We start from the raw sequence: 17656 nt of genomic DNA on the forward strand, positions 1-17656 counted from the left end.
CCCCCCGCCCATTTTTTTAATATTCATGCCAACTTGGTGGAGTTTAATAGCGATGTCATTCTCTCACACCTTGACTTTTGATAATGGATTGCTACTGGTGAAAATTTAGTCCGAGAAAACATTCGAGGGCAGTTGGGATTTCATGGATATCTGATGTCACACCCCTTGTCTATTTTAAGGGAAATCCCCCCAGGTCCTCTGAGATCCCCTAAGTTGTTACTTTGTGCTGTGAGGAAGACGGATACCATTGAGAACTCCTTTCTCCATTACCGAAATTCTGTTCCGTAGCGATTGACTGCCTTATAAGTAAATACTCCCTTTTTGCTACCTAAAGCAGGGAACAGAAGAAAAGGCGCCATGAATCTACTAAATCCAATACATGTTGCTCAGACAGTACTTAAAGGGAAATTTCTCTCCATGTAATCTTGAGGTCTGTATGATGAAGCTAATTGCAATGACAGTTACATGCCTTTAAACTGCCATTGAGCGTGATTGTTGGGCCTCAGGGGCAGATATTTTGATTTTCTTACACCCCAACCAAACCTTGTCAGTTAAGGGCCAAACCAACCTGCTAACGTTGTGAAGGTGCAGATTATACACCAGATCATTCAAAGGTGGCCAACTCATCGAACTCAAGCAGAGAATGAGAAAGCAAACATCGAATGGTTTATTTTTTCTTCTATCCAGCAGGGGATTCTTGAAGTTAACGCTACTTTTTCCAAGCCAAATTTGTGAATTTAAAAATACTCGCTGTGTGTTTTAGACTTAATGGAGAAAAAACAGTATAAACATAGTACCAAAAAAAACATTTGTTTGTTACCACCGTGTTTTATCTGTTTCTATTAATCAACTCTTAGAATGAAGCTGTAAGAAAAACATTCTTTTCCAAAGCAGAGTTAGAGTAGTCCCTCTGAGGTGTGGCTCTGCGTGTGAAGAGCATCCCAGGTAATCCACCAAAAGGACTAATGAAAACCAGCGTTAAAGGCCATGCATGAAACATTCCCTCTGAAAACTGCGTTTTTAAGATCTATCACTAGTAATTGCCCCACCACCCAGAACGTTCAATGCTGAGGATTTCCCTTTGCTCCTGACAGTTCTAAGAGTGACAAATGACAAATAAACAAGCCAATACCAGGAAATAAATTTAAAATACGCCAAAAGATATCGAGTGGTGAATAGATATTTAGTCTAATCCATTTTTTTACCTTTTTGACTCTTAACAGTATAAAAGGGTAATCAAAATCCCCAGGATGAACTTGGTGCCCTTTTAATCATCGAAGAACATTCAAATGTCTTTCAATAATGAATATAGAATACGTTAGTCATTGGGGTGTTTGTTTATTGTACCTCGTGTGCTCTAAGAGTTGATAGTAAGTGCACACAGCCAGCAAGGCAGTGAGAACAGAAGCCCCCTTTCCAGGGACATAGATTCCTTTGAAGATCTCACAAAGAGCTGTGGAAAATGTCCCTCAGATGGGTGTAGCTATGCAAATAGTTAACAGCATTATGCCAAAAACCTTAAAGCCTATCCAGGCACCCTTCCCTCGAGTGTCCTTGAACCTCAGGTCAAGAATGCCTGAGATGCCCTGAGGTAAGAATGTGCTTATCCCTTAACCTTGCATTTAGCTTTGAATTGGGTGACAGGCACTTGCAGCGTTCTCAATGTTGAAAATAAAAGTCAGATCAGTTCCTTACTTAAAGAAGAGAAATACAATTTTTAAACAGTAATCTTTGTATCTTTTATGAAGAGAGTGTTTTTAAAAGGGTGTTCCAAATCAATTATTTTATAAAGGCTAATCAGAAACAACTAACACATAATACTACTTGATTAAAGCTGACACTAAAACAATATATACCCATGAGCACACACCAGCTGAGCAGCAAAGGAGGCCTAGGGGTATAAGAATAAATTGATGTGTGCTTAAATAGTCTGCTATTAATAGACCATCCTATGGGAAATTGTCATGCAGATAATAGCAAATAATCACTTTGGTGCCCCCTGCTTTCAACTCAGGCATTTACTTTCTCAATGGCAAATAATAAACAATGATTTCCTGGCAGAATCGCAGGCAGAGTCACTTAAATTCCCTAAGCTTCATTTTCTGGTCTGTCAAATAACCGGTTGTCATCAAGCCAATTCCAATGCATGGCGATCCTCTGTGTGTCAGACTAGAACTGAGCTATTTTCAGAAGTAGATTGCCAGGCCTTTGTTTCGTGGAATCTCTGGGTATATTCAAATTTCCAGCCGTGAAGTTAAGAGCTGAGTCTTGAACCCTTGGCACCAGTCTGTAAACTAAGAATTCTAAAAGCATCAGTCTCAGAGTAGGCCCTAAACCATGTGGAAGTCGTGTGTGTGTGTGTGTGTGTGTGTGTGTGTGTGTGTGTTTAGATAAGGGAGTCCTGGTGGTGTCTTGGTTCAGAATTGGGCTGCAATCCACTAGGTGAGCAGTTCAGAACCAACAGCAACTCCGAGGGAGATAAATGAGGCTTTCTACTCCTGTAAATAAACACAGTCTCAGAAACCCACAGGGGGTCAGCATTGACTCAATGCCAGTGAGATTTTGGTTGGTCGGTTTTGTCTAGATACACAGTTTTATTTACTTACAATCAACATGTCATCATTATGCTGGCTGTTCAATCCCACACAGCCCTATGATGGAGATACCCTCTGACTACTCTCCTAGCATTGGGACCTGATGTGGGACAGCCTCATGGACATGAATACAGGGCTCTTTGGAGGAACGAGTCAAGCCCATGGAGAGGGTTGACATAGGCGGGGGGTCGGCAAACTGGGGCTTGAAAGTCGTATGCGGCTCTTTCAGTACGTTCATGTGGCTCTGAAATAAAATTGGAAATAAAAATAAAACCATCATAGCTTCATTTAAGGATATTATTCCAATAATGGTGATTTCATTTGCTTGTAAAAATTAAGCTCAGAAGCAATAAAACCCACATGGAAGAAGCACACCAACTATGCGATCATGAGGTGTCGAAGGGATCAGGTGTAAGGCATCATCAGAACAAAAAATATTACCATACTGAATGATGGGGGGAGTGCGGAGTGGAGACCCAAAGCCCATTAGCAGGCCACTGGAGACTCCCTTGCAGAGGGGTCTCGGGGAGGAGACGAGCCAGTCAGGGTGTGATGTAGCAATGATGAAAAATACAACTTTCCTCTAGTTCCTAAATGTTTCCTCCCCACTCCCACTATCATGATACGAATTCTACCATGCAAGTCTGGCTAGACCAGAGGAGTGCACTGGTACAGATAGGAAATGGAAATACAGGGAATCCAGGGCAGATGATCCCTATAGGACCAGTGGTGTGAGTGGCAATACTGGGAGGGTAGAGGGAGATTGGTAGGAAAGGGGGAACCGATTACAAGGAACTATATGTGACCTCCTCCCTGGGGGACGGACAACGGAAAAGTGGGTGAAGGGAGACGTCAGATAGGGCAAAATATGACAAAATAATAATTTATAAATTATCAAGGGCTCATGAGGGAGCGGGGAGCGGGGAGGGAGGGGAAAAATGAGGACCTAATGCCGGGGGCTTAAGTGGAGAGGAAATGTTTTGAGAATGATGAGGGCAATGAATGTACAAATGTGTTTTACACAACTGATGTATGTATGGATTGTGATAAGAGTTGTATGAGCCCCTAATAAAATGAAAAAAAATATATATATATACGTATGGTTCTCAACTAATTTGTAAATTGTTGTTAGGGACAGCATTGCCCCCTCCATCTCAATAGTTTGCTGGCCTCTGCTATAAAATATTGGCAAATAGACTGAATAACCACGATCACAGCCCTGGTGCCCACATCTATTGAAGGCAATGGTCGATCTCCTGGGCTCACTGAGCAGGTGGAAATGAGATCTTCTATGTGAAGTACTCAATAACGCCTGTGCATCTTGACAATGATTGCTGCTTTGCCAGTGTTAGCAACAATGCTCACTGCATCTCATGCCTTGTTTGATTTCCTTTCAGTGGATGGCTGCATTGACTGGTCAGTGGATCTCAAGACATACATGGCTTTGGCAGGTGAACCAGTCCGAGTGAAATGTGCCCTTTTCTACAGTTACATCCGCACCAACTACAGCATGGCCCAGAGCACTGGGCTCAGGCTGATGTGGTACAAAAATAAAGGTGATTTGGAAGAGCCAATCATCTTTTCCGAGGTCAGAATGAGCAAAGAGGAAGATTCAATATGGTTTCACTCAGCCGAGGCACAAGACAGTGGATTCTACACGTGCGTTTTAAGGTGAGTGTCGTGCGGAAAGATTGCTCAGTCATCGAGCGGGTAGTCTTTGGATTGGGGTCCAGTGTATGTGCTGGCTTGCCTCCCCTTAGACAATGGAAATGTTCTTAAAGGACTGTAGCTTCTGTAGAGCTTCAATAAATTCGCTTCTAAATAGGTATGGGAACCACAGAGCAAATCCTTATCAGGGTTTCAAACACCAGGACTCTCCGTTGCTGTGTGTGTTCATTTAATTTAGAAAGCTTTGTGATTTTCATCACTCCTCACCCCAGCCTGGCTTCCAGGGTCTTATATCAACAATAGATTTGCATATAGAACCAGCTGGCTCGTTGAGCTTGATAACTGGCCATGAAAAATTTACCTAAAATATCATTTAGGCCAAAATCTCACCTTTCTTGTTAATAGAAAATCACTGCACACAGTGCTGGAAGCGGCCGTTACAACCTTTTGTAGAATTAGCATGTGTCTAGGCATCCACTGTGTCCAAATATTCTATGTGCAGCCTTGTCTACACACCGTCATCTTGAGTGCCGTACTGTGATCGCATAGTGGACCCAGTTCCTGCTTGGAAACATGTGCTACGAAAAGCGGTGTGTTTCATCCTCAGCGTTGTTGTTAGCTGTCATCCAGTTGCCCTCCTTTTTTCGTGGCTCTGCCATGGATTCCAGAGGAGAATTGCTCCTTAGTTTGGGGTTTCGTTTTCTTTTTCCCCTACAGGAGTTTCTTGACGGCATTCTCTATAGACGTAGATTGCCAGGGCCTTTTTCTGTGGAACACTGAGTGGGTTGGAACTACCCAGGCTCCTCAGAAGTCCATAATATGTCCTTTCTTCCCCCCTCCACCCCAGTGCTGAAATCTAGGATACAGCATCTTGGATAGAGACTGCTTTTGATACTGAAGTTGGTAGCTGAGATGACCTTTGAACCATCTTTCAATTGTGCCATTTTGCGAGTCGTTGGTCTTGTTCACGACAGGCCTGTACAGTATTATTTCATTTGAACTCCTTGGAAATGCAGACCCTTCCTATTTTTGTCTGTGTGGACTTTTTCTGATGCCAAAGCACTGTCTTCTCTTCATCAAAAGTGCTTGGAAGCACCTTGTGTGACCCCCATTGTCCAAAAGGCCAAGAGAATAAGGTGGTATATAAATAGAGAATCTTTTTGATCCTCTGGGAAGCTCTGAGGGGTAGGGAGCTGTTTGCTGGAGCACACTGTGAGTTTAATCGGCTTGTGGGTGCTGAAATCGCTGGGATCTTGGCGGAAGCAGCACTCATTCTGATCACAGCCTTCGTAGAGAAGCAGTAGTCTATCTTACACAACCTTAAGAGTAAGCGGTAGCATCTCTTAATTCAGCAGCCCTTGATGCAATTAGAAAGTGGGTATAATTCAGCGTCAGTGGCTAACCTAATTCTAGCTCTTACCCTAGTGTCTCAATTCTGTTCTTTCTGTGCTCACCCTCTCTCCAGCCTCTACCCTCATTAAAACGTGTCATTCTGAAACACACGTCTTCCCCCACCCTTTTTGCTGATCAGTATACTTTGACATTCGGGAACAGTTTTAACGTTCCAGCGTCATTGCAAGCATAGTACAGAGAGTTCCTGAGCAGCCTGGATCTAGTTTCCTCTCTTGTTAACCTCATACACAGCTCTGGTCCATTTGGCACAAGTATTGTTTTTATAGGCACCATGGAGTCTGTTCCCACTCCTCACAACCCCGAGTATATCCCAACGAAGCACGGCCTGCTCCTGTGACACCCACAAAGTTGTGCCTCAGTTTGAGACCTGTTGAAGCCACTTTCTGAGGACATGCCGCTCCACTTTACCAATCCCGATGCCTCACCTTGTAACATGTTCAAAGTGCGTGCGATGAAGTCTCAACATCCTTTCCTCGAAGGAGCACTCTGGCTGTACAGCTTCCAAGACAGATTTGACACAATTGGGAGGCATTATTATTAACTACAGTGCATCATTTATTCAGATTTCCCCAGTTTCTTCCTCCAGTCTTCTTTTTCTGCTCCAGGATCTCATCCAAGTTCCCATGTGGCATCTAGGTTCCTCTTGTCTGTGAAAGTTCCTCTGATTGCCCTTGTTCTTCGTGACCTTGACAGTTTGAGGAGCCTAGCACATCATAGCAAGAGTGCCAAGTGTCTATATGACTTACCACTTGATACTGACCTCACTTGACTTGAGGAAGTGTTTGTCTTTCTCCATTGTCAAGTTACTCTTTTGTTCTCGCTTTCTACACTGCACTCTGTGGAAGAAAAGTCACTGTTCACAATCCACACATAAGGAGTGGGGGATAATGCTCCATCTCCTTAAGGGTGGGGTATCACAAAAATATTTGTAATTCTTCTGTATGGGATATTTGTCCCTTCTCCACTTATTTATAGCTGTATTGGACTTGTATTAATATTTGTTTTATACTTTGAGTGATAACCTTATACAATTTTAATTAGTATGTAGCTCACATTAGTCTAGCTTTGCCCACTGGGAACTCTTTCAGTTTACTCCTGTCTCCCTTTGGCCATACTACCATCATTTGTGAGGCCTTTTCTTTCTGACTTTTTAAAAACCCGGTCTTTGTTTCTAGCACTACAAGATGCTCCGGGCTTATCTTGTATCTTTCCAGCACGGGTCTTCAAATGATGTATTTCTCCAAAAGGCTCTTATTTATTTTGTTGGAGAACATTATTAGACACAAAGTTCTGGGAACCCTCGTTGCTACTGAGATATCATTGATTACAAGTACTTTCGGCTTACAGTTTTGTATTAATTTCAAGGACAAGTCCACAGATATTGAGGGAGTACATTGGGGGCCATATTAGGACTTTTAAATACTCAGTAAACCCTTTACTGTAATTGATACATACCAGATTGCACTTGCTGTCCCATTGTAAATGCCATCTGAGTTAGAGGTTCTCAATTCATATCTAGATCAGTAGAAAAGGAAGGAATTGACAGTCCATTGAGCAGAGGCCTGGATCCTAGCATGATTGATAGATTCTGAATCCTGAACCAAACCAAACAATATTCACTGCCATTCAGTCCATTTCAACTCACAATGACCCTATTGGGCAGAGCAGAACTTCCCCAGTGATTTTCCAAGGCTGTAGATCTCTAGGGAAGCCAAAAGCTCCGTTTTTCTCCCACAGAGAGACTAATGGACTCAAACTACTGACCATTCGGTTAGCAGTGTATAGAATAACTCATTACGCTAAAATCTCAAAACTCATTGCATTGAGTCATTTCTGATTCACAAGTGACCTCGTAGTACAGAATAGAACTGCCCCTTCTGGTTTATGAAACTATGTCTTTATGGGAACGAAAAGCCTTGTTTTTCCTCCTGCAGAGGATCTGGTGGTTTCGAACTGCTGGCATTAAAGTTAGCATCCCAGAGGCATAGCCATTATGCCACCAGGGCTCCTTTTCTGAATCTCACTGACCCCTCTATCGGGTTTTCTAGATTGCAGATCTTTACAGCGTGAGCTTTCTTCTGCAGAGAGGCTGATGGGTTTTGACAGCTGAACTCTCGTTTGAATTTTCAAAAACTATTTTTCCCCAAACCATTGTTTTAGGACCTAATCCAGACATCATACCATGCCACAGTTTGATCATATCAAGCATTCTTGTACAATCACTACCAAAATCATTTTTAAATCATTTTCTTCCTTCTTGAACACCTTAAAATTAGCTCCCACTTACCCCTCACCTCCCCACCGTACACCCATGGAACCTTTATTCTAGTAGTTGTCTCCATAGATTCACCTACCCTGGGTTTCATGTACTGAAAAACATAGAAAAACACATAACAGAGAGTCAAGGAATATTTTGCCAATAACAAAATACAACAGAGACAAGCCCTGATATGAAAACACCACAGAAAATATTAAAAACTGGATCAAGCAAAAAGTATATCAAAGGGGAAATCAAATAACAAGGTTCTACCTGTTCAAGTCAGATTTTAAATTTTAATCTACTCTAGTCCTCTCTCCAATACTCTCTGTCTGATAATCATGTCATTCCCACTCCTCAATTATTGTTAGAGGAAGGTCACAAGAGGCTTATTCCCTATTTCCACTGTCATCTGTAGCACTCTGCACACCAGAATCATATTTTAAGCTCTGGTACTATTCCCTCCTTCAGATTTGGATTATATAATTTTCCATCCTTGGATCATCAATCTTGGTGTGCTTCTTCTGCTTGGGCTTAATTGATGCCTCATTTAACTAAGATGGCTGCTTGTTTGAAAACAAGCCCTTAAGAGCCCAGATGCTATTCTTTCTGATAGCCAGGCACCATTTAATTTTGCCACCACACTTTGCTATGGCACCCATATCTTCCCTGTCTCCTTCATGAGGGTGAGTATAGATCAGGGCCATGTCATAAGAACTAATTGTTCTTAGATTGAAGCAAGGACAAGGTGAGAGCCCCAATTCCATCGAATCTATATATTTTAGCAGCCTCTGGTTCACCCTAGAGACATCTTTATTAATTTATGGTAAATAATCTTATCTGTCATCTCCCTAGAGCATGAGGAACTCCTGTTTGTAGCGTCATTGATTATCTCATGGCAATAATTTAAAAATACTATTGAACAAGGGAGCTGGAACAAGTGTAGGCTTGAAATATATGGATTGTTGACATGTGTCCAATAAATCCTTATGTCATTGAATGCTATTTGCACAAACAATAGGAGTTGGTGATGAGGTAAAACTTACAATAATATTCACTAAAAATGTCAGACACAGGTCTGTCAGAATAATACATCTTAATACAGTAAGGAAGACATTAAAGTAGTAAACAAATGTTATTCTGTGTGTGGTCAGTTCAGTACTCTTGGTATAGTTGTCTTCTGTTTCTTCACACACCATTTAGTTTCAGTCTTAAGCCCTCAGGTTACAGAGCCTAGTTCACCTAGTGGAATTTCCACATCATATCCTTCTGGTATGGCTTTTGGAGTGTGTTTTGTGCCTTGAAGATGCAGTGTTCAATGTCCCAGTGCTCTAGGGTCCCTGGCTTGGGTCCCCATGGAGTGTGCAGAAATTCAGACCAATGTAGCGGCCGAACTCTTACTTAGTATCCCTAGGCCTAGCCCCCATTATCACATGGGCTCCTTTTGGTGGGTCTCTTCACACATCCAATTTGATGCTACTTTAAGGTAATCATAGATCATTTTTATGTTTTAATGAGCTCATTAAAATTACTCTATTGATTTCAGTGTTACTTACTATGAAGATATGAAACCATTCATAATATCCTCCACCTCTTTCAGTCCAAATAAGAAAAGCATACTGTTCGTGACATTTCAGTAAGCAATTACTCATTTTTTGTTTTTCTCTTTGACCAATCTCAAGAGTGATTAGTTGAATGTCTTAGCATGTTAAAAGATCTGTTAAAGAAGAATGGTGGAGGAGTGAGTCCTATTTTGAGAGGCAGTGCCAATCCAGGAATTACTGTACCCTGCACTTCCCCACCCTAATTCCTTTAGGGAGGAATTTAGCAGGATAAAAATGGTGGGAATAATCTTATTTGACATAATCCCATGTATCATTTTTTAACGACTTTCAACGAGGGGTAAGTGTCTTAGGGTGTGCTTGAAGATAGATATATTTGTGTAATCCTAAATTGAATCCACAAATAGTGAAAATAAGGCTTAAATATAATTAAACATCTGCACAAACATCTGCATGTTTGGAGCTAACCATGACCAAGCTTTCAGGACCCTCATTTCCTGCTGGGGCATAACCCAGATGAGAATAAATGGCTACAAACATCTGTTATCAATCAGAACATGGAATGCACAATATATGAATGTTGGAAAATTGGCAGTTGTCAATAAAGAAATGCCACACATGAAGATTGCTGTTCTAGGCATTAGTGAACTCAAACAGACTGGTATTGGTCATTTTTACTAAGCTTGGGAATAACAAATTCAAGATCAATGGTAACACATTCATATTGAAAAAGAACATTTCAGGATGTACCTTGAAGTATAATGCTGATTGGGATAGGATTTCTATATGCATACAAGGAAGTCCAGTTAATACAACTGTGATTCAAATGTATGCATCAACCACTAAAGCTCACTCACTCATGTCCACCAATCAATTCTGACTTATAATAACCCTATAGAATCAAGTAGAACTGCCCCCATGTGCTTCTGAAACTGCAAATCTTTCTGGTATCACACAGCCTCATCTTTTTTCTTGCAGAAGGGCTGGTGGAATTGAACCAGCAAGTTTGCACTTAGCAGCCCAAAGTTAACCTGGTAATACCACCAGAGTTTTTCACCTCTTGACTGAGAGAGAGGTGGAGAAGTTAAATATCAGTAGGGAAAAGCAGGCTAGGAGCTGACTATGAATTGGACCATCAACTACTATCCTCTAAGCTCAGGTTGAAGCTGAAGGAAATTAAAATAAGTCCAAAGGAACAAAAACATGACCTTGAGGATATCCCACTTGAATTCAGAAACTTCTCAAAATCAGAGACCTGACACATTTTGGGGTGACATCAAGAATATTATACGTGAAGAAAGGGAAAGTTCATTAAAATCACAAGAGATAAATAAAAGTCTAAGATTGATGACAAAAGAGACTGTGAACCTAGTTCTCGAATGCAGAGTAGCTAAAGAAAATGGAAGAAAGGATGAAGTAAAAGATGAACAGATATTTTCAAAGAGCACTTGAAGAAGACAAAGAAAATATACTTTAAAAAAGTGCAAAGATCTGGCGTTCAAAAATAAAACGGAAGAACATACTCAGTATAGCTCAAGCTGAAAGAACTGAGGGGGGAAAAATCAAGCCTTAGGTGGCAATATTGCAGGTACCTATGGGAAAAATTTCAACAATGCAGGATACTTAAAACGAAATGGAAAGAATGCAGTCATTACACCAAAAATAACTTTAAAATTAAACCATTTCAAGAGGCAGTACATGATCAATAACTGATGATCCTGAAAGAATCCCAAGCTGCACTGAGGGCCTTAAAGAAAAAGCAAAATCAGAAAACCAAACTCACTGCCATCGAGTTAATGCTGACTCATCTTGACCCTCTAGGACAGGGTAGAACTGCCCCTGGGGGTTCTGAGTCTATAACTCCTTGCAGGAGTAGAAAGCCCTATTTTTCTTCTGTGGAGTGGCTACTAGTTTCAAACTGCTCACCTTGCAGTTGCAGCCCAGTGCATAACCACTATGTCACCAGGGCTCCACTTAGAGAAAAAACAATGCTCTAGGAATTGACAAAATACCGATTGAAATGTTCCAATAAGCTAATGAAACACTGGAAGCACTTACACATCTATGCCTGGAAATTGAGAAGACCGCTACTTGGCTAACTGAATGGAAGGGACCCGTATTTGTTCCAAATAAAGGCGATCTAACAGAATGCAGAAATCATCGAACAGTATCACATGCAAGTGAAATGTTGCTCAAGCTAATGCAAACACAGATGAATCAGTACATCCACAAGGACTTGCCAGACATTCAAACTGGATTTAAAAGGCAATATGAACTAGGGATCGCATCCTGATGTCAGATAGAGCTGGGCTGAATTGCGAGAATACCAGAAGGAAGTTTATTTGTGTTTTATTGATTATGTTAGGGCATTAGACTGTGTGGATCTTAGCAATTAATTAATTATATTCCAAAGAATATAAATTTAATTATGCACACAAACAACCAGTGCATTATTCAAGAGGTAGTCCTTCACACGGGACAAGGGAATAAGGCATGGCCTAAAATCAAAAGGGACTGTAGCCACTCACCATGCTTACTCAACTGTATGCTGAGCAGATCTTCGAGAAGCTGGGCTATACAAAGATGGATTTGCAGCATCAGGATTTGAAGAAGACTCGTGAACAGCTAGTGAGATATAGATGACACAATTATGCTGGAAGGAAGACTTGAGTCACTTGCTGATGAAGATCAAAGAGCTCCACAAATGAACAACTAGACAAATGGAGAAAATGTTGACATTGTCAAGTATTTCATTTTTCTTGAATCTACAACCAGTGCTCATAGGAGCAGCAGTCAGGAAGTCAAATGACGTACTGCAGTGGACAGGTCTGCTGCACAAGACCTATTTACAATACTAACGAGCAAAAATGTCACTTTGGAGATGAAGGTGCACCTGTCCCAAACTGTGGCATTTCCAATCACCTCGCATGCATGTGAATGACGGACAATAAACAAGGAAGACTGGAGAAGAATAGATTAAGTTGAATTATGGTGTTGGCAAAGACTACGGAAAGCATTGAGTTTACAGAAGATCAAACGAATCTGCCTTGGCAGAAGTACAGCCATGTTCTTTGGGCAAGTGATCAAGAGAGACGGCACCATGTAAAAGGACATCAAACTTGCGAAGGTAGAAGGTGGGCAAAAAGAGGAAGACGTTTGAGGCGATGTGTTCAAACATAGCAAACAATGTTTGGGATGGGAAACTATTAGGTGCTGTTTCTGTCTAGTACACAGGGAGTCCCTGTGAGTTGGAAATGACTCAGTGGCACCTGGAGAACCTGTTACAGGTTCAACATCATGATGCAATGTGGGAAACTGAAACAAGAATCCCTTCTTAATGGGAATGTAAATAGTCTCATAGTCATTGAAGCTACTGAGATTCTCAAAATCTGAAATTCTCATAAATTCTTTCTAACAAAGGTTTCTTTCGTATATTTACCTAATGCCACGGCACAGGTGGGCTGACACGTAACAATATTGTTATTCCAGCAAAATATTGTCAACAGAAATCTGAAAGGGGTGTGATATTTGAAACAAGAAATGTGGAGTGTTTCTAATGATTGAATCTGTATGGTGGGCCCATGGGGATTAATGATATATTTTTCCTATTATTGTGTAAGTTTAAAATGTTCCATAGTTTAAAAAATTAACATGTGAGTTGAGTATATGATAGGAAATCAAAAGCAGCAGTAGGGTTCTCATTCATACGTACACTTTTTTTTAAAGCAAAATTGTATAAACATGTTCCTGCAATCAGTAGATGACTGCAATCAACTTCTTGCGATAATTCACTCACCTCAGTTTCATAAGAGGACCTTAAAAAGTCTCAACAAAACTGTGATTTCCCAGGGAATATGCCGCAGCAGCTAAATTCAAGGTAGAGAGGTCAGCTCAGAAGGTTTATGGTGACTGCTCTTTAGAATTCCAATGAAATAATCTTCATAGAGTATTCTGCTGAAGGACACAACATGCTCACGAAAGTATATTATGAAGATGTTTTAATGAAATTGAAAATGGCATTGGTGAGAAAAAGTCCAGAAAAGATTTGCTACTTTTAAATTTTCTCCCCATCCCCATCATGGCAACACACCTACTCATTCTCCAAGGATAGCAAGAACTGTCATATGAAAGTTTTGTTGGGAAATTTTACCCCATGCATCCTGCAGCTCTGATCATGTCCTTACAGACTTCAGTTTGTCCATCAAATTAAAAGAGCATTGAGAAGTCCTCCAGGAATATGCCAGAACTATCTTTGTGATGTTTTGTAAATCAAAGCGCACAGAATTCTTTGGGGAATGACTATAGGAATGGAAATGCCAGCTTCAGAAATGTATGGACCTAAATGTAGGATATGCTAAGAAACAATAGCTTCCCAGTTTGAGAATTTTGTTTAATAAATATTTCGATAACTATGTAACATTACATTATTACTTTGCCTGATTTTAATTATCCTTAAATTATCCCAATCTATAAGTTCTTGTGTAACTATTAATATAAGCAAGTTCTACATAATATTTCAATTAACAAACATTCATTGAGCATTTACTGTGTGGTTTGTCTGTGCCTTTAGAAATAAAAGTGGTGGTCCTAGTGTGTTTAGTTATATAAACACAATTTGAAACTTAAGAGTGAAGGGGTAGAGTTTAACCTGTCAATCAGGTCGCAGCTTCATGACCTCATTTGAAGGTGCTGGTGGGACACAGGCTCACACTCCGTGAGACATTCCTATTGACAAGCCACATGGAGCTATGCTGATGGCAGCCAGAGTCTTGGAGCTGAAAGAGCCATGTGGAGACCCACGCCAGCACTCAGATGCTTACACTGCCACTGGATCCCCAAGATTTTCCACCCACTGGCCTGTAATCTTCCTGCATTCAGCATCATTGCATGTGTTTCATGAGTCTGAAGGGGACTTCATAGATTGGTATCAGACATATGAGTTACTATCAGACTTATGGACTTGATCTGGACTGGGCTGGGATATTTTCTCAATATTCAATTGCTTTTGTATATAAAGCTCTTTCTTATACACATATGAGTGCACATGGATTTGTTTCTCTAGTCTACCCAGACTCACACACCTGGTCTACTGCAGACAATAAGAAATAGTTTTTTGTCACCTTCCCTCCTCCCACGCTGTTCCCCACTATGGTTATAAGGAAATTTCCAAGGCCAGTGAACATTTCTCATAACTCAATTCTAACTTAGCTATTGATCCTCATACAGTTAGGTGTCAACAATTTGGTTGCCCCAGGGGCAATTTCTCGGAAAGCAGATTGTTTCTTGTAGGAGAAAATGAGAGTCTGTATTTTATTGAATTAATTGACCTCCGCAAAGATCAAGATTGTACAGCAGAGACTTGTGACAGCAGCAATGCCTTCTATGGCCTGTGTGGGCTAAAATGCAATGCAATTAATTCTTTTACTTCACCTATGTTCAGTCATAAGTATGCATCCTTAATTTCCTTATATTGAGTAGCAAGTATGGATAACAGTACACATTTATAACTTGCAGAATTTTTTCAACTTCCATTTTGGTAATTTACTCATGCTTCATTGTTTTTAAAATTACAGGTAACTTAAAATAGTAAAAGTGTGGCCACTGTAATTTATTTTTATTTTATTAACACTGAATTAGATATGCTGTGTTCTCTAGAAATACCATCATGCTGTTGTACATTGGCTTGGTAATCCTCAGAAATATAACCATTCTAAATGTTGCCCGGTGGTCCTATGGATCTGTGTCTGGCTTCAACAGTGCTTGGACAGAACAGACCCGGGGACGCCCCACCTCCAACCTTCATTCACTCTTCAATTTCATTTCCAGGGGTCACCTCAAGGACCGTCTTTTTGACCATCCTCTCTTACTAGGACTAGCCAACAGCGTTTTATGTTTAGTGTGTTTAGCTCGAAACCTCCTACCAACCATGAAATCTCTCATCTCTCAGAATTATTCCACTGAAGGTGAGGCCGGCGTCATCCTCCTGGTTAACCTGCATCTGTAGGCCTTGTACACCTAGCCCTCTCTCTGCTTCATTTAGACCGTGACGGTGTAGTCTTGGAAAGCATGGGATACTTATTCCACAAGCTGGCGAAGGAGAAGCATGAGGGGGCCAAGAGTTTATCTTGAAGCTGAAAAACCAGTGTGGTGGCTGCGCTCTTTTCTAGGATGTGCAAAACCATCCCAAGATGAGTACAGTAGAAGCCTGGATGCCATGGAAACTACTCTGGCCTTGCAGAGGAACCTCAACCAGGCCTTTCTGGAGCTGTGGGTTCTACCCAACTAATCCCCATCTCAGTGGCTTTCTGGAGAATCACTCCCTGGACGAGGAGGTGAAACTCCTCGAGGAGGTGAAACTCCTCGAGAAGATGGGCGGCCATGTGATCAACCTTCACAGGCTGGGCAGCCCCCAGTTGGGGTTGAGCAATTATCTCTTCGAGAGGTTTGCCATCAGACACAACTAGAGGGCTGCTGCAATCAACCCCTCTGCCTGAGCCTGCTCCTTCAGCAGCAGCACCACAGCCCTGGAGCCCCTCTCCCAATCTGTGAACAAAATGGAAATAACAATGCTTCCTTTTACAGGAAAGAAAGAAGGAAGGAAGGAAGGAAAAAAACATTCTATTGTATAATACATTTATAACGTAAACTCCATTCATTCAGTTTGTTTATCAGAGGGAAACAGGCATTTACTGTTTAGTCAAGCAGAATTACCAACTTTATAAGAATTAATGGGTCATATGAGACAACCATCAAACAAAACTTGATTTCAAATAATCATTGATGAGCTGGTTAACACTAACAATTTTATTTATCTCTCTCTATAGTCCCTCTTTAAATACAGACACACTCATACACACAGATGAGGGGGTACACCCCCCCCCCAAAAAAAAACAGAAAAAGCTGGCCTTTCTTAGTATGCCTTTTTCCACTAGGCCAGCATCAAGCAACTCACTCTGTTAGTGCACCCACTGGCGTCGCCTGGGAAGGTTGGTTCTCTCTGGTCACAATGAATTGTTTTGTCAAAGCAATTTCACTTAAACCTCATTTTTTTGTGATGACCCATTTAAGAGAACAGCATGCGGCTGTGAAATTTTGTTTCCTGCTCAGGAAAAGTGCCACAGAAACTGTTGTGATGTTGAACACAGCTTACAAGTACAGCGCTATGGGAATAACTCAAGTGTGCGAGTGGTTTTCTCATTTCAAAAACGGTGAAATGTCGATTGATGACAAACCTCGTTCTGGAAATCTGTCAACATCCTGAAGGGATGAAAATGGTGACAAAATGTGTGCACTTGTGCTCAAAGATTGAAAACAGACCATTGAAGAGATGCCGAAGTTTTCTGGACTATCTTGGAGCTTGGTTCAGCAAATTTTATTGGAGGCTCTTATAACCCTTATAACAATCCATACATCAATTATACCAAGCATATTTGTACATATGTTGTCATCATTCTTTTCTAGACATTTACTTTCTATTGAACCCTTGGTATCAGCTCCTATTTTCTCTCTCTCTCCCGCACCCTCCTGACCGCTTGATAAGTTATACATTATTATTATTATAATATCTTACACTGACCATTGTCTCCCTTCTCCCATGGTTTCTGTTATTTGTCCCCCTGGAAGTGGGTGTATGTGGTTATGTGTCAATCACTGAAATTGGCTCCCCCTTCCTACCTTCCTTTCCCCACCTTCCCCCTACCCTTCTGGTATTGCTACTCCCATTCCTGTTCCTGTATTCCATGTGTCATAAGCTCTTCTCTCTCATCCGTACCTGTGTTCATGCTCTGGTCTAGTCAGAAGTGAGAGCAGCACTGGGGCCATGATAGTGGGGGGTGAGGAATCCTCAAGGAACCAGAGGAATATACTGTGTTTCATCGGTGCTTTACTGCATCCTGGTTGACTCATCCATTCCCTATGACCCCTCTGTGGTGGGATGTCCCACTGTCTAGAGATGGACTTTGGGTCTCTGCTTCGAATCCCCTCATTCTCAATAATATGGCTTTTTGTTTGTTTGCTTGTTATGGGTCTTCCAATGCCTGTTACCTGGTTCTGCAAATTTTAATGGACGATTTGGAAGTGAGAAGGGTGACTGTGAAATTTGGGTCTCTGGTTCTGACTGACCAGGAAAAACATGCTGTGAGGGACAAACAGCTACAAACTGA

General features: G+C 41.2%; 1 protein-coding gene across 1 annotated transcript in view; it reads left to right on the forward strand.

Moving 5' to 3' along the window:
- IL1RAPL2 (interleukin 1 receptor accessory protein like 2) overlaps positions 1 to 17656 on the forward strand; it is a 1497587-nt gene that overhangs the window by 741201 nt on the left and 738730 nt on the right. The window contains exon 3 of the mRNA XM_004710023.2: positions 3992 to 4265. Within this exon, the coding sequence (XP_004710080.1) occupies positions 3992 to 4265 (274 nt within the window). The remainder of the gene's footprint in view (positions 1 to 3991; positions 4266 to 17656) is intronic.

Source organism: Echinops telfairi, unplaced genomic scaffold (genome assembly GCF_000313985.2).
Source record: "Echinops telfairi isolate 266 unplaced genomic scaffold, ASM31398v2 ScPeMD7_7427;HRSCAF=8465, whole genome shotgun sequence".
Classification (NCBI taxonomy): Eukaryota; Metazoa; Chordata; class Mammalia; order Afrosoricida; family Tenrecidae; genus Echinops; species Echinops telfairi.